This window comes from Octopus sinensis, linkage group LG1 (genome assembly GCF_006345805.1).
Source record: "Octopus sinensis linkage group LG1, ASM634580v1, whole genome shotgun sequence".
NCBI lineage: Eukaryota > Metazoa > Mollusca > Cephalopoda > Octopoda > Octopodidae > Octopus > Octopus sinensis.
In genome coordinates, this window is record NC_042997.1 from 43,079,507 (window position 1) to 43,103,331 (window position 23,825).

A 23,825-nucleotide genomic window follows, 5' to 3' on the forward strand; every position below is an offset into this window, starting at 1 on the left:
CACCATTCGAGCATGGTCTTTGCCAGTGCCGCCTTGCTGGCTCCCGTGCCAGTGGTATGTAAAAAGCACCATTCGAGCATGGTCTTTGCCAGTGCCGCCTTGCTGGCTCCCGTGCCAGTGGTATGTAAAAAGCACCATTTGAGCATGGTCTTTGCCAGTGCTGCCTTGCTGGCTCCCGTGCCAGTGGCATGTAAAAAGCACCATTCGAGCATGGTCTTTGCCAGTGCCGCCTTGCTGGCTCCCGTGCCAGTGGCATGTAAAAAGCACCATTTGAGCATGGTCTTTGCCAGTGCTGCCTTGCTGGCTCCCGTGCCAGTGGTATGTAAAAAGCACCATTCGAGCATGGTCTTTGCCAGTGCCGCCTTGCTGGCTCCCGTGCCAGTGGCATGTAAAAGCACCATTCGAGCATGGTCTTTGCCAGTGCCGCCTTGCTGGCTCCCGTGCCAGTGGTTGTAAAAAGCACCATTCGAGCATGGTCTTTGCCAGTGCCGCCTTGCTGGCTCCCGTGCCAGTGGTATGTAAAAAGCACCATTCGAGCATGGTCTTTGCCAGTGCCGCCTTGCTGGCTCCCGTGCCAGTGGTATGTAAAAAGCACCATTCGAGCATGGTCTTTGCCAGTGCCGCCTTGCTGGCTCCCGTGCCAGTGGTATGTAAAAAGCACCATTCGAGCATGGTCTTTGCCAGTGCCGCCTTGCTGGCTCCCGTGCCAGTGGTATGTAAAAAGCACCATTTGAGCATGGTCTTTGCCAGTGCTGCCTTGCTGGCTCCCGTGCCAGTGGCATGTAAAAAGCACCATTCGAGCATGGTCTTTGCCAGTGCCGCCTTGCTGGCTCCCGTGCCAGTGGCATGTAAAAAGCACCATTTGAGCATGGTCTTTGCCAGTGCTGCCTTGCTGGCTCCCGTGCCAGTGGTATGTAAAAAGCACCATTCGAGCATGGTCTTTGCCAGTGCCGCCTTGCTGGCTCCCGTGCCAGTGGCATGTAAAAAGCACCATTCGAGCATGGTCTTTGCCAGTGCCGCCTTGCTGGCTCCCGTGCCAGTGGTATGTAAAAAGCACCATTCGAGCATGGTCTTTGCCAGTGCCGCCTTGCTGGCTCCCGTGCCAGTGGCATGTAAAAAGCACCATTGAGCATGGTCTTTGCCAGTGCCGCCTTGCTGGCTCCCGTGCCAGTGGCATGTAAAAAGCACCATTCGAGCATGGTCTTTGCCAGTGCCGCCTTGCTGGCTCCCGTGCCAGTGGCATGTAAAAAGCACCATTCGAGCATGGTCTTGCCAGTGCCGCCTTGCTGGCTCCCGTGCCAGTGGCATGTAAAAAGCACCATTCGAGCATGGTCTTTGCCAGTGCCGCCTTGCTGGCTCCCGTGCCAGTGGCATGTAAAAAGCACCATTCGAGCATGGTCTTTGCCAGTGCCGCCTTGCTGGCTCCCGTGCCAGTGGCATGTAAAAAGCACCATTCGAGCATGGTCTTTGCCAGTGCCGCCTTGCTGGCTCCCGTGCCAGTGGCATGTAAAAAGCACCATTCGAGCATGGTCTTTGCCAGTGCCGCCTTGCTGGCTCCCGTGCCAGTGGCATGTAAAAAGCACCATTCGAGCATGGTCTTTGCCAGTGCCGCCTTGCTGGCTCCCGTGCCAGTGGCATGTAAAAAGCACCATTCGAGCATGGTCTTTGCCAGTGCCGCCTTGCTGGCTCCCGTGCCAGTGGCATGTAAAAAGCACCATTCGAGCATGGTCTTTGCCAGTGCCGCCTTGCTGGCTCCCGTGCCAGTGGCATGTAAAAAGCACCATTCGAGCATGGTCTTTGCCAGTGCCGCCTTGCTGGCTCCCGTGCCAGTGGCATGTAAAAAGCACCATTCGAGCATGGTCTTTGCCAGTGCCGCCTTGCTGGCTCCCGTGCCAGTGGCATGTAAAAAGCACCATTCGAGCATGGTCTTTGCCAGTGCCGCCTTGCTGGCTCCCGTGCCAGTGGCATGTAAAAAGCACCATTCGAGCATGGTCTTTGCCAGTGCCGCCTTGCTGGCTCCCGTGCCAGTGGCATGTAAAAAGCACCATTCGAGCATGGTCTTTGCCAGTGCCGCCTTGCTGGCTCCCGTGCCAGTGGCATGTAAAAAGCACCATTCGAGCATGGTCTTTGCCAGTGCCGCCTTGCTGGCTCCCGTGCCAGTGGCATGTAAAAAGCACCATTCGAGCATGGTCTTTGCCAGTGCCGCCTTGCTGGCTCCCGTGCCAGTGGCATGTAAAAAGCACCATTCGAGCATGGTCTTTGCCAGTGCCGCCTTGCTGGCTCCCGTGCCAGTGGCATGTAAAAAGCACCATTCGAGCATGGTCTTTGCCAGTGCCGCCTTGCTGGCTCCCGTGCCAGTGGCATGTAAAAAGCACCATTCGAGCATGGTCTTTGCCAGTGCCGCCTTGCTGGCTCCCGTGCCAGTGGCATGTAAAAAGCACCATTCGAGCATGGTCTTTGCCAGTGCCGCCTTGCTGGCTCCCGTGCCAGTGGCATGTAAAAGCACCATTCGAGCATGGTCTTTGCCAGTGCCGCCTTGCTGGCTCCCGTGCCAGTGGCATGTAAAAAGCACCATTCGAGCATGGTCTTTGCCAGTGCCGCCTTGCTGGCTCCCGTGCCAGTGGCATGTAAAAAGCACCATTCGAGCATGGTCTTTGCCAGTGCCGCCTTGCTGGCTCCCGTGCCAGTGGCATGTAAAAAGCACCATTCGAGCATGGTCTTTGCCAGTGCCGCCTTGCTGGCTCCCGTGCCAGTGGCATGTAAAAAGCACCATTCGAGCATGGTCTTTGCCAGTGCCGCCTTGCTGGCTCCCGTGCCAGTGGCATGTAAAAAGCACCATTCGAGCATGGTCTTTGCCAGTGCCGCCTTGCTGGCTCCCGTGCCAGTGGCATGTAAAAAGCACCATTCGAGCATGGTCTTTGCCAGTGCCGCCTTGCTGGCTCCCGTGCCAGTGGCATGTAAAAAGCACCATTCGAGCATGGTCTTTGCCAGTGCCGCCTTGCTGGCTCCCGTGCCAGTGCATGTAAAAAGCACCATTCGAGCATGGTCTTTGCCAGTGCCGCCTTGCTGGCTCCCGTGCCAGTGGCATGTAAAAAGCACCATTCGAGCATGGTCTTTGCCAGTGCCGCCTTGCTGGCTCCCGTGCCAGTGGCATGTAAAAAGCACCATTCGAGCATGGTCTTCGCCAGTGCCGCCTTGCTGGCTCCCGTGCCAGTGGCATGTAAAAAGCACCATTCGAGCATGGTCTTTGCCAGTGCCGCCTTGCTGGCTCCGTGCCAGTGGCATGTAAAAAGCACCATTCGAGCATGGTCTTCGCCAGTGCCGCCTTGCTGGCTCCCGTGCCAGTGGCATGTAAAAAGCACCATTCGAGCATGGTCTTTGCCAGTGGCCTTGCTGGCTCCCGTGCCAGTGGCATGTAAAAAGCACCATTCGAGCATGGTCTTTGCCAGTGCGCCTTGCTGGCTCCCGTGCCAGTGGCATGTAAAAAGCACCATTCGAGCATGGTCTTTGCCAGTGCCGCCTTGCTGGCTCCCGTGCCAGTGGCATGTAAAAAGCACCATTCGAGCATGGTCTTTGCCAGTGCCGCCTTGCTGGCTCCCGTGCCAGTGGCATGTAAAAAGCACCATTCGAGCATGGTCTTTGCCAGTGCCGCCTTGCTGGCTCCCGTGCCAGTGGCATGTAAAAAGCACCATTCGAGCATGGTCTTTGCCAGTGCCGCCTTGCTGGCTCCCGTGCCAGTGGCATAAAAAGCACCATTCGAGCATGGTCTTTGCCAGTGCCGCCTTGCTGGCTCCCGTGCCAGTGCATGTAAAAAGCACCATTCGAGCATGGTCTTTGCCAGTGCCGCCTTGCTGGCTCCCGTGCCAGTGGCATGTAAAAAGCACCATTCGAGCATGGTCTTTGCCAGTGCTGCCTTGCTGGCTCCCGTGCCAGTGGCATGTAAAAAGCACCATTCGAGCATGGTCTTTGCCAGTGCCGCCTTGCTGGCTCCCGTGCCAGTGGCATGTAAAAAGCACCATTCGAGCATGGTCTTTGCCAGTGCCGCCTTGCTGGCTCCCGTGCCAGTGGCATGTAAAAAGCACCATTCGAGCATGGTCTTTGCCAGTGCCGCCTTGCTGGCTCCCGTGCCAGTGGCATGTAAAAAGCACCATTCGAGCATGGTCTTTGCCAGTGCCGCCTTGCTGGCTCCCGTGCCAGTGGCATGTAAAAAGCACCATTCGAGCATGGTCTTTGCCAGTGCCGCCTTGCTGGCTCCCGTGCCAGTGGCATGTAAAAAGCACCATTCGAGCATGGTCTTTGCCAGTGCCGCCTTGCTGGCTCCGTGCCAGTGGTATGTAAAAAGCACCATTCGAGCATGGTCTTTGCCAGTGCCGCCTTGCTGGCTCCCGTGCCAGTGGCATGTAAAAAGCACCATTCGAGCATGGTCTTTGCCAGTGCCGCCTTGCTGGCTCCCGAGCCAGTGGCATGTAAAAAGCACCATTCGAGCATGGTCTTTGCCAGTGCTGCCTTGCTGGCTCCCGTGCCAGTGGTATGTAAAAAGCACCATTCGAGCATGGTCTTTGCCAGTGCCGCCTTGCTGGCTCCCGTGCCAGTGGCATGTAAAAAGCACCATTCGAGCATGGTCTTTGCCAGTGCCGCCTTGCTGGCTCCCGTGCCAGTGGTATGTAAAAAGCACCATTCGAGCATGGTCTTTGCCAGTGCCGCCTTGCTGGCTCCCGTGCCAGTGGCATGTAAAAAGCACCATTCGAGCATGGTCTTTGCCAGTGCCGCCTTGCTGGCTCCCGTGCCAGTGGCATGTAAAAAGCACCATTCGAGCATGGTCTTTGCCAGTGCCGCCTTGCTGGCTCCCGTGCCAGTGGTATGTAAAAAGCACCATTCGAGCATGGTCTTTGCCAGTGCCGCCTTGCTGGCTCCCGTGCCAGTGGCATGTAAAAAGCACCATTCGAGCATGGTCTTTGCCAGTGCCGCCTTGCTGGCTCCCGTGCCAGTGGTATGTAAAAAGCACCATTCGAGCATGGTCTTTGCCAGTGCCGCCTTGCTGGCTCCCGTGCCAGTGGCATGTAAAAAGCACCATTCGAGCATGGTCTTTGCCAGTGCCGCCTTGCTGGCTCCCGTGCCAGTGGCATGTAAAAAGCACCATTCGAGCATGGTCTTTGCCAGTGCCGCCTTGCTGGCTCCCGTGCCAGTGGCATGTAAAAAGCACCATTTGAGCATGGTCTTTGCCAGTGCTGCCTTGCTGGCTCCCGTGCCAGTGGTATGTAAAAAGCACCATTCGAGCATGGTCTTTGCCAGTGCCGCCTTGCTGGCTCCCGTGCCAGTGGCATGTAAAAAGCACCATTCGAGCATGGTCTTTGCCAGTGCCGCCTTGCTGGCTCCCGTGCCAGTGGCATGTAAAAAGCACCATTCGAGCATGGTCTTTGCCAGTGCCGCCTTGCTGGCTCCCGTGCCAGTGGCATGTAAAAAGCACCATTCGAGCATGGTCTTTGCCAGTGCCGCCTTGCTGGCTCCCGTGCCAGTGGCATGTAAAAAGCACCATTCGAGCATGGTCTTTGCCAGTGCCGCCTTGCTGGCTCCCGTGCCAGTGGCATGTAAAAAGCACCATTTGAGCATGGTCTTTGCCAGTGCTGCCTTGCTGGCTCCCGTGCCAGTGGTATGTAAAAAGCACCATTCGAGCATGGTCTTTGCCAGTGCGCCTTGCTGGCTCCCGTGCCAGTGGCATGTAAAAAGCACCATTCGAGCATGGTCTTTGCCAGTGCCGCCTTGCTGGCTCCCGTGCCAGTGGCATGTAAAAAGCACCATTCGAGCATGGTCTTTGCCAGTGCTGCCTTGCTGGCTCCCGTGCCAGTGGCATGTAAAAAGCACCATTCGAGCATGGTCTTTGCCAGTGCCGCCTTGCTGGCTCCCGTGCCAGTGGCATGTAAAAAGCACCATTCGAGCATGGTCTTTGCCAGTGCCGCCTTGCTGGCTCCCGTGCCAGTGCATGTAAAAGCACCATTCGAGCATGGTCTTTGCCAGTGCTGCCTTGCTGGCTCCCGTGCCAGTGGCATGTAAAAAGCACCATTCGAGCATGGTCTTTGCCAGTGCTGCCTTGCTGGCTCCCGTGCCAGTGGCATGTAAAAAGCACCATTCGAGCATGGTCTTTGCCAGTGCTGCCTTGCTGGCTCCCGTGCCAGTGGCATGTAAAAAGCACCATTCGAGCATGGTCTTTGCCAGTGCCGCCTTGCTGGCTCCCGTGCCAGTGGCATGTAAAAAGCACCATTCGAGCATGGTCTTTGCCAGTGCCGCCTTGCTGGCTCCCGTGCCAGTGGCATGTAAAAAGCACCATTCGAGCATGGTCTTTGCCAGTGCTGCCTTGCTGGCTCCCGTGCCAGTGGCATGTAAAAAGCACCATTCGAGCATGGTCTTTGCCAGTGCCGCCTTGCTGGCTCCCGTGCCAGTGGCATGTAAAAAGCACCATTCGAGCATGGTCTTTGCCAGTGCCGCTGGCATGTAAGTATAAACTTAAACGAAATCTTAAATATTAAGATAAAAACACATTATATAAGACGAGACACAAGAAATTTAGAGAAAGGAGAAGTTACTCGATTATATCAACCTCAGTATATGTCTGGTACTTCCTTTTATCAAGGATCAAAGTCAAAGTTGATCTCCGAGGGACAAAGAGCAACACTTTTTGGTAAATGAAACGGATTGGAGCAAGGGAGATAATTCGATGCATGATTACCTACCTTGTCCTGCATAGATAGTCATAGAAAGAAGGAAGAAGAAAATTGTTCAAAAGCTTTAACCTTGGGCCTCACTTTCGAATACGATACGAAGGTAGTTAACCTCTTAGATATTAACTCTGGTTTATATTACCTCAATAGAAGTCTGGACGAGGTTGCTAAATATGTGGACAAATCCTCCAATCATCCCCCAAATGTACTAAAATCATTAGTAAAAGACATTTCGAGGTGAATTACTACACAATTATTGGCTAATATGGATATATTTAACTCATACTCCCACTGCTATAACTCTGCTCTATCTAAGGCGGGATACAATTGGGAGATTGCATTCCTTAATTCAGAAAGTCTGACACTGAAAAGACCAAGATTTAAGCTGAACCATCTTCCAGAGTCCATCCATCATAGCATTATGATGGCTCTTTTTTTGGCCTGGGATCTTCTGAAAGTTCGTGGCACATTGGAGGCAGACAGAGATGAGACATGTCCCACATTCGACCCAGCGATTACGGAACGTATTTTCGGGTTCCGTAGATGTTGCAGGTGTGATTTTCTGGGCAGTATTCTATTTTGGAGCAGCGACCAGTACATTACCCTATGTACTATACATACACTTTAGAGGAGTTGTAGTGCACCTGAGCACTGTACACAATTATTATTATTATTATTATACCAACTAAACACAATAAAGAAAAGAAAATGTGAAAAAGGGCGAGAGCTCATCTAATTGAGTCTATAGACCTACCAGAATTGCCCATAATATTCCTATTAAAATAAAGAATAAGATGTATCACAATAATAAAATAGAATCTAAGGACAGTAAAATGTACAAAAATAGTGAGGATGAGAATAAGAAGTATGGAACCAATTTCAGTAGTAACATAAATACCGATAATGATACTGTAATTAATAATCAAACTGGAGGTTTGCTAAGTAACAGGGAGGCTGATACGATCTGCTTTCATAAACATAAGAATACTTAGAATAATAAAATGGTTTGGTATAAAATTCCTTTCAATTGCACAATCTCTACTAAGAATAATAAAATGGTTTGGTATAAAATTCCTTTCAATTGCACAATCTCTACTAATAGGTATAATAAATTTATGGCGATTTTGGAGAAAAACTTCCCAGCTTCCCCTAAGTGTAGCAAACTCTTCTCCTGTAGGAGAATCAGTTTCATATTCCGCTCTTCCAAATATAGGTACGATTATAGCCCACGAGATTGATAATAATAATAATGGTAATAGTGGATTAACCCCTAATTATGGTTGTAATAATAGTAGATATGTAAGAAACCATAATATGGATAATAATAAGAACCCACTCTTAGCTAGTAACAATGTAGTCAGCATAGATAACAGAGCCAATAAAGCCTAGACGAAACACCAAGTATCCCAAATGCAACCATTACTAGCATAATATCAAATGACATAATCCAAAACGATGGGGCCAATATAAACAGATGTAATAATACCTATTATAAAAACTCAAATACATAACACTTGATAATACTTCTATGGATTTGAGCAATACCTTGAATGGCAACACTATAAATGTTAATGATAGGGCAAGTAATGCTAATATTAATATCCACAGTTGCGATTGTAGAAAAGGATCCCAATGCCCATTTTTGGGTCAGCGTTTAGTTGAAAATGTCATATATAAATGTTTAGCAATGACAGAATTACAGAAACTAATAACTTCAATTGTATCAGGTGCTCTGTAAATAAGAGAAAATGCTTGAATAACCATTTTTTGTCCTTTAGACTTAGGCATAAAGCCAACAGTACCTCATTATCTATGAAAATATAGGAAGGATAGTGATAGTGAATTTAGCATAAAATGAGTTAGAGTCCATAGAGCTCAGCCATACACAAACAGCCGATCTATGCATCATCGTCATCATTTAGCATCTGCTTTCCATGCTCGTATGGGTTAGACAATCTGACTGGAACTGGTAAGCTGGAGAGCTGTAACAGGTTCTAGACACTACTTTGGTATGGTTTCTACAGCTGGATACCTTTCTTAGCACCAACCACTTTACATATTATGGTACCAATACTAAAGAGTTCATCATGTACTCTAAAGTTGTGTTCTTAACACTAATAGCTCAATAGTCAACTAGTAATTGTGCAATACCTTTAAGCTGTCTTACTGTGGCTAGTAGTATTTTATGGTTTGAAATATTGACTTACTGAATATAGGTGCATGTGAGTGCATTTCTGTTTTTTTGGTTAAGCTTACTTTGCAGTTACAGGACTCTGGTTCAATCTCATTGCACTTCATATGGGCAGGTGTTTTTTACTATACTTTAACTAAAGCCTTGCCAGTGAAATTTGTTAGATATCATGTGGAAGGTCATCACAAGGACAATTGCTGTTCTTGTGTAGCAGAATCAATCTATCACTGTTTAAAGTCAATACCTTGCCATTGGCTACCTTTTAGTAGAGTCTATGCTGTTTATAGACATTTGAGCTAGTTCTCAGCTTTGAGAATAACTTCTATCTTTCCTTCCATCAATCTCAGAGCTTCTGAAAAAAAAATCCCGTGTGCTACCCTTTTCCATTTCCTTTGACAAAACAGTTATGAAAAAATAAAAAAACTGAATGTTATAAAAGGTAGATAGGTGCTTGGTTCTTTTTATTTTTAGTGAATACCAATTCTCTCTCCAACCCATTACAAATGAAGTCCACAACAACAAAAAATCAAAAGCACAAAGTCAGGGGTTGGCACAGTTCTTATAACATTGACCCTTTCACTTCAATGATTCATCATTGATAAGTTATTGATACCTATAATGTAAATTTCTAAATATTAAAATGTATAATTAACATAAAACTTTTTGATTTATAAACAATAATTTTCTTATGCTTTTGTGTCATTCATTACCACATAAGAAACATTTCAAGAAATTTAATGAAAATACTAAAACAAAATTAACTATATTGATATAGTTGGAATAGTTAATGTTTATTGAGCCCAAGGGTAGCCACAGAGACCCTGCTGGTCTAAGTACACAATAGAAATGTTTGTTGTGAATTTGATCCTAACATACATGAGTTCAGTCTCCAACTTACTCAGGTAATATGTCAAAAGAGAACAGAAGAACAAAATTGCATAACAATGAAAACAGTTATTTACGGCACACAACATAGAATAAAAAAAATAACTAATAAAATGAATCATTAAAATACATGGAGACAAGAAGCATGAGAGAAAAAAAGGAGACAAACCTAAGAAAGAGCCACCATCACAGTAAAGGAAGCAGACCATATTCCAGTCATGAAAATCAGGGTTCACCAAGTCATCACTTGACATAAAACCTTCAAATCTAGCAGAAACTGGTGCTTTAAGGCTTGAACCAACCTCAGTGAAGCTTCTAGAAAGGACAGAATGAAAAAGAAGAAAGAAAATAGGTTTCAATAAAGAAGCAGCAACCAACAGATGAGCATTGATGTCTTATGATTGTTCATTGTTGTAAATTATTTACTTGTATATATAAAAAAAAAGTTCTTGTTCATGGAGAGAAGATATTGATCATTACTGGCTTAACCCTTTCATTACTGTATTTATTTTGAGATGCTCTGTGTTTCTTTTAATTACATTAAATATAACAAAATATTTAGTAAAATAACTTAGTTATCATTAAGCTAGTGTTAGGAACAGAAATTGTGACTAAGGTTTGGTGGAAGATTTTAATTCAAAACTTATGAAAACAAGACATTTGTCCTCAGAGCCAGAGCCAGTTTCAGCCGGGCTGGTAATGAAAGGGTTAAGACAAATGTTTTAAACAGATCAGAGAAATGGAAAGTTTTAGTAAGACAGAAACAGTTACTAAAGAGTCACAAACATGAGAAGTTATAGCGAAAATGAACATGCAAATATTGCAAGCACTTCCAAAGGTCTTCTGTGACTGAAAATTCTTATCATGGTAAAGGCCCAGCTTTTGTTCTGTGGTTTAGATCAGTGGTTCTCAACTAGGGTCCATACAAGATTAAAATTTGTAGTTAAAATTTATGTGCAATAAATTGCTTTTACTTCCACAATACACAAAATATTAAAATGTTTTTAAAAATACATTTCCTAATAACATTTAATTATAAAAATACAGTAGGATGTTTTTTATACACATTAAATGGCTACGGAAGACCAGTAGAGTAAAATAGGAATCAAAAAGGTCCATAAGTAAAAAATGATTGAGAACCACTGAATTGAAACGGAAACCGAGCCACTGCGGCATTGGCAGCGGAACAGAGCGCGACTGTCTACATGTAATTCTCAAATGACATTGGGTGCGAAAGTTGAAACTGCTCCTTGTTAAATGTAGCAGCAACTAGGTAGGTAAAGCTTTAAGACAAGTAGATCAGCCTAGCTAACATGATCCTAGATACTTCAAGGAAGCAGAAGTCTTCAGAGCTACACCAGAGTCTCATTGAATTATAGAACCCATCGCTTCCATTCTTCCATGGGTTGGACAGTTTGACTGAGGGCTGGCAAGCCAGAAGGCTGCACCAGGCTCCAATCTGACCTGGCAAAGTATCTACAGTTGGATACCCTTCCTAATGCCAACCACTCTGAGAATGTAGTGGATGCTTTTTACATGGCACCGGCACAAGGGCCAGTCAGGCAGTATTAGCAACAACCCTGCTCGAATGGTGTTTTTTACATGCCACCGGCATGGAAGCCAGTCAGGCGGCACTGGCAGCAATCATGCTTGAAAGGTAATTTTTAAGTGCCACTGGCATCGACCACACATGAATGGTGCTTCTTATGTGCCACTGGCACGTGTGCCAATCAGGCAGTACTGTCATTAGCCACGACAATGACTTCACTTGACTCAACAGCAGCAGTTTATTGCCCAATGATTGAAGGGTACTCTTAAATGGGCCAGTTATGCTGCACTGGCATAAGTCACAGTTACGGTCTCATTTGGTTTGCTGGGTCTTCTCAAGCACAGCATATCTCCAAAGGTCTCGGTCACTTATCATTGCCTCTGTGAGGCCCAATTTTTGAAGGTTGTACTTCACCACTTCATCCCAGGCTTTATTGCCCCTGAGCATCTGCCACACACAAAAACTATCTTCCCAGTTAGCCTTCCTTTGAGGTCCATAGCTTACACTGGGTACCTCTTATGGAGTTTCTACCTACGCCTTTTCTACAGATCAAGCAGGGCCATCTACCTGAAGGAATTTGTGATTTGTCAGCCTTCCTACTTATTAAAACTCTGGTTTTTGCTAGATTGACTCTAAGGTCCATCGATTCTAGACCATCTTTCTAGTCGCCATCTTCCCTGTTTTCCTGGCAAGGATATAATCAATTTGACTTGTGTGTCCACTAGATTGGTAGGTGAATAGGTGACTGGCAGGTTTCCCGAAGTTAGTATTACAAACCAAAAGATCATTCGCATTGCAGAACTCTTGCAGCCTGGTTCCTTCCTCCTTATCGTGAAACAAGGACGGGGGGGGGGGTCCTTATGATGGTAGATAAGTGTTCAATGGAAAATAAAGAGATAAGTAATAATAATGAGAATGTGGGATGGGTGACAAAAGGAAGTGGTGCCAAAGAGAGGGATGATTGGTGACACGAATATGAGCAGATCTCTTACACAATTACAGCTGAGTAACTAGTGCCATAGTTAGTAGAGTTATGGAGGGACGGGTGTTAGGAAATGTTGTGGAGAAGGCTTAACAAGGACAGATTGAATGCAAGGGCATATATATGCACACACATATATGAATATACATCTATATCGGTGTATACAACTGAAGTAGTGTCTAAATAAAATAGTCATTTGTATATCAAACTAAATGTATATACACCATAGAAAAGCATTTTGTCTGAGAAAAAATCTCTTCATAGACATGTTGTGTCAAAAACATAATATATATCGAAGTGAAATGATATTCTATCATTAATAAAACTGTTGTCATTAATATTGAAATAAATGAACTCACCTCTTGTAACATTCACTTTCAGTTGAACACCAAGTTCCACCTTGAAGATGGAGTATCCAGAAATTCTGTGAAGAGCCTCTACCTAGGAAAAGATAGGTAAAAGAATAAGTATTCATTGGGATAAAGAAACAAACAATAAATCAAATTGGTTTCAAATATCTTTATTGGGGTTGCTGGTGTGTAGCTCAGAGATCAGGGAATCTCTCTAGTCATTTCTTCTCCACATTGAGGTTACCGGTCCAGTACTATGGGCATGTAATTAGAATGTCACAGGAAAGAATCGCAAAGAGGGATTCTTCAAGCTGAACCAAATGGTAGGAGACCAAGAACAAGATGGTTCCATAATATCCATAGTGTTAGTTGGTCATGCTTAGGAATTCAGCCAGAAAGTCTAATGATGTTTGCTTCTTATAGGGCCCTACAGAGGAGGTACCTGAGGGCTAAGAACTTCCAAGGGGAAGCAACCAGATATTATGAGTTTACTAATTTCAATATAGTACAAAGGCACCCAGATGAAAAATGCCACGAAGATGATCACCACCACAACAACCCTCTTCTTTTTAGGCGCTGAATTGCTCCCCTCCTCCCCAGTTTTCAGAGTTGGCACTGTCAATGTTGGTACATTGAAAGGTAGGTCTAGTGAGATTGTAGAGATGCTTGAGAGAAGACAGGTTGATGTATGCTGCATACAAGAGGTAAGATGGAGAGGTGCTTCAGCTAGGGTCCTTACAGGCAAGGCACTTAGGTACAAAGTCTTCTGGCAAGGTAACATGGAAGGTGTAGGGGGGTGTAGGCATTCTCCTTGCGGAGAAATGGGTGGATAAGGTCATAGAGGTAGTCAGGGTTTGCGATAGAGTGCTTAAGCTCAGGTTGATCCTACAGAGTGGCACAGCTACGATTATCTCCGCCTATGCCCCACAAGCGGGACTACCAAATGATCAGAAGGACCACTTTTATGATACCCTTCTACAGGCTACTTCAAAGACTAGTGGCAAGGACCTCATCTTTGTGGGTGGAGATTTTAATGGGCATGTTGGGTACACGGTGGCCATGGTATTGGCACCAGAAATGATGAAGGAACTAGACTACTGGAATTCTGTGATGCATGTAACCTTTTAATCTGCAACACTAACTTCAAGAAGCCTGACTGCCACCTTATAAACCTATCAGTCAGGAGACTCCGCTAGCCAAATAGACTTCATCCTCACCAGACAGCGGGATGCAGGGTCGCTTTTGAATACAAAGACACTCCTGGGTGAAGAATGTATCCCTCAGCATAGACTAATCATCAGTGACTTTAAGCTTGAGGCCAGAAGGACTCCAAGAAACAAACCAATCCAGAAAAGAAGGATTTGGAAGCTAAAAAACCCTTCACATGGTCAGAGATTTAGGGACATCCTCATCAAGAAATTTGATGAGAGGGAGGAGGAGCTTCAGACGTCGGACATAGAAGGTAGCTGGGAATTCCTACAGGACAGCTTGCTGAGTGCCACAGACCGAGTCTGTGGATGGTGCAAAGTCCCTTCCAGACCTAGAGTTACGTGGTGGTGGAATAGTGCAGTAGACAAAGCCATTAGTGCAAAGAGACGGGCCTGGAAAGCCTGGAGGGATGGGGGTAGCAGGTAGCCAAAAGGGAGGCTGGGCGGCAGGTATACATAGCCAAAGATGTAGCAGAAAAGAAGAAGTTTGCCAATGTCCTGTGACGTGAGGACCAAAGAGATGAGGTATTTCGGATTGCCAGACAGTGTGTGAGAGAAAATAGTGATGTTACAGGAGAGAAATGTGTCCGCATGGATGATGGGGCACTTGCTTTTACTGTTGGTGAAAAGAAAGAGGCTTGGAGAACCATTATGAAAGACTGCTGAATGAGGAGAATGAATGGGAGGAGGAGAGCCTGCCAAATGTTGACCCAGTAGAGGGACCAGCTACCCGAATAGACAGCTCCCTTGTAGTTAAGGCAATTAAGGATATGAAACCAGGTAAAGCCCCCGGCCCATCAGGAATCACTGCTGAGATGCTTAAAACAGCTGGCTATGTGGGCTATGGCCTAGTCACCCGTATTGTTAACCAGGTAGTTCATAATGGAGTCATACCCAATGACTGGCGTAGCAGCACCATAGTCAACTGTTACAAGGGTAAGGGTGATGCCCTAGATAGAAATAACTACAGGGGTATTAAACTGTTGGATCAGGTGATGAAGGTCACAGAGAGGGTCATAACCCATCTCATTAGGGAGAGAATTTGCTTAGATGAGATGCAGTTCGGTTTTGTGCCGGGTAGAAGCACCACTGATGCTATATTCCTGGTCCAACAACTGCAGGAGAAGTACCTAGCTAAAGATAAACCCCTCTACATAGCTTTTGTGGACTTGGAGAAAGCCTTTGACAGGGTTCCCCGTTCCCTTATCTGGTGGTCGATGCTGAAACTGGAGATTGATGAATGGCTAATAAGGGCTGTACAGGCTCTATACAGAGAGGTTGTCAGCAAGGTTAGGATTGGCAACGAATATAGTGAAGAATTCCGGGTAGAAGTAGGTGTGCACCAAGGCTCAGCCCTCAGTCCCCTTTTATTCATCATAGTCCTCCAGGCAATAACAGAGGAATTCAAAACAGGATGACCCTGGGAGCTCCTCTATGCTGATGACCTGGCTCTCATAGCAGAATCACTACCGGAACTAGAAAAGAAATTTCGGGTGTGGAAGCAAGGGTTAGAATCAAAGGGCCATAGAGTAAATGTAGCAAAGACCAAAGTTATAGTATGCAGAAAGGCGAACTCAGCACACACACCCTTGGGCAGGTGGCCCTGCTCAATCTGTAGGAAAGGTGTAGGTAGAAACTCCATAAGATGCACCCAGTGTAAGCTATGGACGCATAAGAGGTGCAGCAACATCAAAGGGAAATTAACTGATAAGATAGCTTTCATGTGCGGCAGATGCACAGGGACAATAGACACCACAAGTACTCAGAAAACAGATTCCATCACACTCCAGGGGGAAAAACTAGAAGTAGTTGATAGTTTCCACTACCTGGGTGACCAAGTTAGTAGTGGAGGTGGATGCTCAGAGAGTATCACCACTAGAATACGAATAGCCTGGGCAAAGTTTAGAAAGCTCCTACCACTACTGGCGACAAAGGGTCTCTCACTCAGAGTGAAAGGTAGATTGTATGATGCATGTGTGCGAACTGCCATGCTTCACGGCAGTGAAACATGGGCCGTGACTGCAGAGGACATGCGTAGACTTGGAAGAAATGAAGCTAGCATGATCCGCTGGATGTGTAATGTCAGTGTGCACGCACGACAGAGTGTAAGCACCTTGAGAGAAATGCTGGACATAAGAAGCATCAGATGTGGTGTGCAAGAGCGACGCTTGCGATGGTATGGTCATGTACTGCGGATGGATGAGGAGAGATGTGTGAAGTGCCACTCCCAAACAGTTGAAGGTATCAGGGGGAGAGGTAGACCCAGGAAGACATGGGATGAGGTAGTCAAGCATGACCTCAGAGCGTTGGGCCTCACTGAGGCAATGGCGAAGGACCGAGATCTCTGGAGATATGCTGTGACTGCAAAGACCCGGGCTGCTTCCTGCATCAGTTCCGCATAGCCCCTGCCCATTCAAAGTACCCTGGATCCCAGAACGTCCCGCTGTGCTTGAGGAGACCTGTTGAGTCAAGAACATGAACATCGAAATAAATATCAATGGAAATAGTAGTTGTGATGCCTGTGCCGGTGGCACATAAAAAGCACCATCCGAACGTGGCCGTAGCCAGCGCCGACTCGACTGGCTTCTGTGCCGGTGGCACATAAAAAGCACTATCTGAACGTGGCCGATGCCAGCGCCGCCCCGACTGGCTTCTGTGCCGGTGGCACATAAAAAGCACCATCCGAACGTTGCCAGCGCCGCCTTGGCTGGCTTCCGTGCTGCTGGCACGTTAAAAGCTCCAACCGATTGTGTACGATGCCAGACACCCCCCCCTGTCACCTGTGCAGGTGGCACGTAAAAAGCACCCACTACACTCGCGGAGTGGTTAGCGTTAGGAAGGGCATCCAGCTGTAGAAACTCTGCCAGATCAGACTGGAGCCTGGAGCAGCCCCTGGCTTCCCAGACCCCGGTTGAACCATCCAACCCGTGCTAGCGCGGAAAACGGACGTTAAACGATGATGATGATTGAAATTTAAAATAATCTGTAAACCAGGCATCTTTGTCCATTTCCCTTTTTCATTATCTGTTAATTCTAAATTAGACACCGTATTGTTTGAATAAGGATAGCAGAGTTCACTGTAACTGGAATGCAACTGGTTTGACTTAGCCAATCCCTGCTAGAATGAAAATGAACAACAATGTAAAGGAAGGGCAGATGAACAATATAGAATTACAAAGTTTACATAATCTACCACTGAAAACTATTATTTTTATAGTCTTTCCAACTTATTTTGTGAGAGGGTCCTGAAGGCCATTTCATTTGCCCTGCTTCAGGGCATAATACAATGGCTTTAGTAATGTTTAAAGTCATGACTAAGGGATCAACAGTATAGCTCATAGTAATTTCACAGAAAAATTCTATTGTGACATGAGTTTTTTGATTTATAAAACTTGACACTTTTTCACTAAACAAAAGCAAAGACACAAACTAACATGACAATCAAAGCAACATTTTAAAAGCTAAAATTTGACATTTCAATTTTTTAAATAAATAACAAGGAAAACCTTTATCATATAGTTATTTAAAAAATCAGTGGAGGCGCAATGGCCCAGTGGTCAGGGCAGCGGACTCGCGGTCATAGGATTGCAGTTTCGATTCCCAGACCGGGCATTGTGAGTGTTTATTGAACGAAAACACCTAAAAAGCTCCACGAGGCTCCGGCAGGGGATGGTGGTGATCCCTGCTGTACTCTTTCACCACAACTTTCTCTCACTCTTACTTCCTGTTTCTGTTGTACCTGTATTTCAAAGGGCCGGCCTTGTCACTCTCTGTGTCACGCTGAATATCCCCGAGAACTACGTTAAGGGTGCACGTGTCTGTGGAGTGCTCAGCCACTTACACGTTAATTTCACGAGCAGGCTGTTCCATTGATTCGAATTCAACCGGAACCCTCGTCGTCGTAACCGACGGAGTGCTTCCATCCCATTTAAAAAATCATAAAATATTAAATTAAGAATGTTAAACGAAAAACCTTTCAATAAAAAAAATGATTCAAAATAAAATGCTTTCTGGAAAATGGTTAAATTACTGTTTTAGAATAGTCGTAAGAGAAAATGAAATGTGGATTTCCTCCAGTATTTCTTTGGCTAGAAAGAAATATCATAATATCACAAAACATTCAAAAGACACATGTAAATGACATAAAACCATAAGACCTAGCTAATTTAAAATGTTACCATCTTCCACCTGACGCATACCAGCATGGAAAGTAGATGCCAAATGATAATGATGATGAGACAGAAATCACGAAGATAATTTTACCTGAGTAATAAGATCAAACTTACCATTTCGAATATAATAGCCTGCAGGTGATCCATCTAAGCAGAAAGCTTCTCGCTCTTTGGCAAAGTCTTCAGGAAGCACAACCAGCTCACCATCAGTATCACTCTCAGCATGGAAGCTGACAAATGTGTTTCTTAGGTTGGATACAGTCCACACTACAAGCACAATTGTCACTAAGAGGATGACACATAAAAGTTGTATGTGACATCTTCTCAGTGTAAATGTTGGCATGAGCAGATGAGGCCGATGTAAGGAAACCTTGGCTGGGACAAACATCATACATGACTCGGGGTGGAGCTGCCGTTGCAAAGAATGGTGAAGAATTTTTCCAGAGAGAGGGGTTTTATCGACCTCTTGACAAGACATCGCTAAACAAATATAAAAGAGAAAAATGTTTTGTTAGAAAACAAAAATAAAACTTGTGTAAAATATATATATATATATATATATATATATATAGTTATGGAGTATGTTAACCTCTTAGTATTTAAACTGGTCATATCAGGTCCGAAATATTCTCCTTGATTTATGTTCAAACCAGCCAGATTCAGACTCTCATGCAACCATACAGAGCTATTTTAAAAATATATAGTCACATCATTGAAATCTTGAAACGATGAGGTAATGCACGATTAATTCAAACCAATTTCAATAAATACGTATGTTTGACAGAGTAATCTGAATGCTAAAAGGTTAAAGAGAAAAAAGCCATTGTTTTTTAAACATTTCCTTTTTTCTATGATAATCAACTGGCTTTATTAGGTTTTCTCAATAACAAAAGGAGAGAGAGAGAGAGAGAGAGAGAGATAAGGAAAGGGAAAATCCACACCAAACTCGTGTTCTGAATTTGGAAAAGGTAACAAAATGTTTATATCAAGAATTAAAAAAAAAAAAAAAAACCATTCAGAACAAATGATTTTAATTCAGTCCTTTTTCCTACCTTTCTCTGTTGCTTTCTTTCATACCCAGGTATTGCTTTAATGGATACATTTCCGCTTTATAAAGTTGCCATAAAACAAATTTGGTGGTTTAAGTATTTTTACTAAATGTTCATATCTAAAAAAGAATAAAACAAAATATATTGATCAACTTTGAATCTGAGAAATATGAAGAAGGACTTGTTCATTGATGACAACTGTTTTCTAATTCTGCAAAGAATTTTTTTAAAAAATTGCTTTCAAGGTGATATAAGGAATTGCCTGAAGAATGTAATGAGAATGAAAGAATAGTAACAATAGGAATAATTTTACAATAGAAGATTTGACTGAAATCAAAAACAGTTGGTATGTTGGCAGGAAACTGCATGACTGTTAATGCAGATTTCTACCAACATACCAAAGCAAAAAAAGAAACTGAATGATGCTAATGATCAAAAGAATGTTTAGAATGAGCGTATATTATGCTATCAACACCAGACTTCTCTAACCTAGATAAAGCTTTATTTTGAGTTGCTGCTCTCTCAGATGGATTACCTTCCAGGTAGATTGATGAGTTGGCATCTCTAAATGCAAGTTGCAGCTTCAGTATTGCGAGACGTGATGCCTTTTTCTTTTTTTTTTTACCTAAGAAAAGATAACTCCAGGTGTTGAGATAGTGACTGGTTTCTGTCTTTTTAAGCAGATATTAATTACTAGTGCAAAATGACAGACTGCATGAAACATAAATTAGGTGGGGGTTTTTTTTCTTCTTCTTTTTGGCTTAGTCAAAACTAAAAGAGCAATACCTATGACTGTGCAGGGTCTCCATGACTAAATAATACTGCAGTAAGCAGCTGTACATTGCAAGATATTGAGTTATCTGTAAACTGGGGATCTTGTTTAAATCATTGCAACAGTGATAAAAGCACCCAGGGGCTAGGAGATGGTGTTAAACCAAGCAATGAAGATAGCCAAGAGATAGTGTAGAGTGTGATGACCTTCCATATAATTTCTGTTTATCCAGTTTCACATAAGGCTTCAACTAAGGTAGAGATGATACTTATCCAAGGTGGAGAGCAGTTAAATTGATTTCAGAACTGTAGCTATGAAGCAAACTTTTTAACTACATGGCCATGCTTTGTTCCATATATACAAGGTGATATCAAAAAGTTCCTGGGCTAGTTGTGGTGGACCAACAGATGACAGCACACGGTTGCTTCACAGTGAGAGCTAGCAGTGACCTTCATGAGACAGTGTGCCGAGTGACAATGCTGTGTTTATTTTGCAAGTTGTGAAATTTGTGATTTTGTGATTACGTGTGTCTGCTGTAGTCTGTGATTTTGTCATGGACAGGAACAAAGAGCCAACGTGAAATTTTGTGTTAAACTTGGCAAGTCTGCTGCAGAGACATTGAGAATGCTTTGGCAAGCTTATGGCGAAGAGGCAATGGGTCATACATAATGTTTCAAGTGGTATAAGCACTTCAAAAGCAGAAGAATGTCCCTGGAAGATGACAAGCAATCTGGAAGACCTGCCATGAACATCACCTCCAGGAATGTGGTATTGTGCAACAAGAATTCATTCCCCAGGGCCAGACCAGCAATCAAGATTTCTACTGTGATGTTTTGAAGCATTTGGGGGAGGACATTCAGTGAAATCAAGCAGATCTGTGGAGCGTGAAGAATAGGATTCTTCACCAAGCTCTCCTTGCGAGTTTCTTGCCAAAAACAACATGCTATCCCTTCCGCACGTGTCCTACACACCAGATTGAGAACCTGTGGATTTCCATCTCTCCCCCAAGATGAAAAGGAAACTCAAAGGTCACCATTTTAACACTGTTGTTGAAATCCAGAGTGAATCATAGAAGGTCCTTGACTTGCTTACAGAAAACAACTTTCAGGCCAGATTCCAAAAGTGGCAAAAATGCTGGGATTGGTGTATTGCTGTGCAAGGTGACTATTTCAAAGGAGATGATGTTAAAACTTGGGTAAATAATTAGGTAGATAATTATTATACAAAACTAGCTTGAGAAAACCCATTAAGCCAAGTGAGATCATAGTTGTGGTTGATGTCAGTGTCGCTGAACTGGCATGTAAAAAAACACCCGTTGAACATTGGGTGATCTGCTGTGCTAGAGAAGACCGGTCAAGCCAAGTGAAATTGTAGTCATGGCCAATATCAGTTGTGTGTGACTGGCACCCATGCCAATGATGCATAAAAAGCACTGTTCAAATGTTGAGCCTCATGGAGGCAGTGACAGGTGACTGAGACCTTTGGCAATATACCGTGCTCGAGAAGACCGGTCAAGTCAAGTGAGATCATACTTGTGGCTGGTGCCAGTGTCATGTAAAAAAACATCCACTACACTCTTGGAAGGGCATCCAGCTGTAGAGACCATAATCAGACTGGAACCTGGTGCAGCTCCCCAGCTTACCAGTTCTATCAAACTGTCCAACATGGAAAATGGACATTAAATTATGAGTCTGGAAACCTTTTGATACCATCTCGTATATGAAAGCACATAGTATATGAAATGTAAGCATTGCATGTAGCACTCTCAGCGATGAAAGGAAATGAATATTATCTGTTAAATATGCAATATCAACTTGCATGAAAAATGGAATGTAACTTAACTGAGAGGGTGCTGGATGTTGAAAGCATCATCCAATGATTGTAGGAAAGGCAGGAGCATTGGTATAGGCAAATGTTAACTTGTCTAACTCTGACTACAGGATCTCTTGAGAATGGAATATTGGAGACATTACCTGCATCTACAACACTGCTAACTAAAACGTGTTAATTATACAATGATCCTGCTTCTTACATTGAACTTACTTATAACTAGTGGACAGAGCCAGTGAGAAATGTTGGTTACAACACATTACTGATGGGATATGAATTGTTGATATTTTAGCAAGTGGTCCAACACACCATCAGCTTAGTTGTGATTCTAAGCTTCTCATGTGCCAGAAAGGCATTCTGCATTTCTTAGTCTTCAATAATATAAACTACAGAATTCTTTTTTCTTATCTGCTCTCACTTTTCAATGTTATTGTTCAATGCTGTGTTAACAAGTGTTAGATAAATTAGAAGCATTCCAATAATAGAAAAAAAGGAGGGGGGGGGAAGAAAAAGTAGATAAAAAAAAACAAAACATTAAATGATAGAAGTAAAGTGGAATCAATACTGCAAAAATAGTCCAAATAGTAGAATAAATTTTATTGTGATAATGAAGAGAAATCAAAGGGTTTGGGTAGAACCATTTGAGAGAGAGAGAGAGAGAGAGAAAAAGAGAGAAAGAGATAGAGAAAGAGAAAGAGATAAAATCTCAACTGGTTTTGTAAGATAAATAAATCAAAACAGACTTCCCTTTTTCCTCATTATGTAAAATCTATTCCACAATTGTTGGCGTTAGGAAGGGCATCCAGCCGTAGAAACACTGCCAAATCTGACTGGGCCTGATGAAGCCTTCCGGCTTCACAGACCCCAGTTAAACCGTCCAACCCATGCTAGCATGGAAAACGGACGCTAAATGATGATGATGATGATGATGAATTTGTCAGTGCAGAAGATTTTTTCTCTCATATTCTCAACTGTTTTACTATACAATCCTTTGCCTTGTTAATGATTATTTTCCTAATTTCTTAATCCTAATCTCAAAAACGTTACCATTCTAGAGTAAGCATAAGTATAGTTGATTAACTAGGACTTTGTTATAGTTCTATAACTCAGCAGTTTAAGAATCAGTGTCTTTGAACCTAAAATGGAATGGAATGAAGAAACCATGGTGAGGCACTAAATTACTGGCTTTAGGAATGAAACTGAGTCTGATGACTAATCTGTTTGGAAATTTGATCAGGGTCAACTGGTGGTGGTGACCCCCTTCGGTCAGACACTGACCATGGGTTTGCACCTAGAGATTTACCCTCTGAGGCACAAGTCTGGGCAAGGTTGTTTTATGGAAGACCATCAGTCACCTATGCATACCGGCCTCCCCTCTCCACGTCACCGATATTATCCAAGGGAAAGGCAGATACAGCTTGGCACCTGTGACGTCGCAACTCATTTCTACAGCTGAGTGAACTGGAGCAACGTGAAATAAAGTGTCTTGCTCAAGAACACAACACGCGCCCCGGTCCGGGATTCGAGCTCACAACCTCACGATCGTAAGCTCGACGCTCTAACCACTGAGCCACATGCCTTCAGGGTCAACTAAATATATAAATAGACCATAGTCCTAATGAAAAACTTTCCTAGTTTTCAGTAACAATAATCAGTGTTTCAGGTTGAATACCTATTTACATAAGAAGTGTAACTACCTGAATCACACCTGAATCCTGACACTATGTGACATCGCATAGACCCTATTATCAATAGTGTAACATTGATTGTTTAAGGAGCTTGTCCAGAGTTTTTGCAGTGTGTTTAAAAAACAGCTTTAACCCTTTAGCATTTAAACCGGCCATATCCGGCCAAAAGTATTCTACCTGTTTTATGTTCAAACTGGCCAGATCTGGTCTCTCACACCAACCCTACAATATCGTTTTAAAAATTAACAGCTACCTCATCAAAATCTCATAGCTCCAAGATAATGCCTGATTAGTTCAAGGGAATGTTGATAAAAAAGGATTAATTTGGGCAGAATAATGCGAACACTAAAGGGTTAAGGGCCCTCTTTAATACATGACAAAGTCTGAGGATGAGCTCCATAAACTATCAATTAGATGTTCATTAACCACTTGA

At 44.3% G+C, this 23,825-nt stretch overlaps 1 protein-coding gene across 1 annotated transcript in view; it reads right to left on the reverse strand.

The window, feature by feature from the left end:
- The window catches only part of LOC115212871 (pectin acetylesterase 5), a 67,103-nt gene that overhangs the window by 34,701 nt on the left and 8,577 nt on the right, over positions 1-23,825 (reverse strand). Inside the window, exons 2-5 of the mRNA XM_029781664.2 lie at positions 19,106-19,221; positions 18,168-18,533; positions 12,683-12,764; positions 9,962-10,107 (exon numbers count right to left, since the gene is read on the reverse strand). Of these exons, the coding sequence (XP_029637524.1) occupies positions 9,962-10,107; positions 12,683-12,764; positions 18,168-18,531 (592 nt within the window). The 5' untranslated portion in view covers positions 18,532-18,533; positions 19,106-19,221. The remainder of the gene's footprint in view (positions 1-9,961; positions 10,108-12,682; positions 12,765-18,167; positions 18,534-19,105; positions 19,222-23,825) is intronic.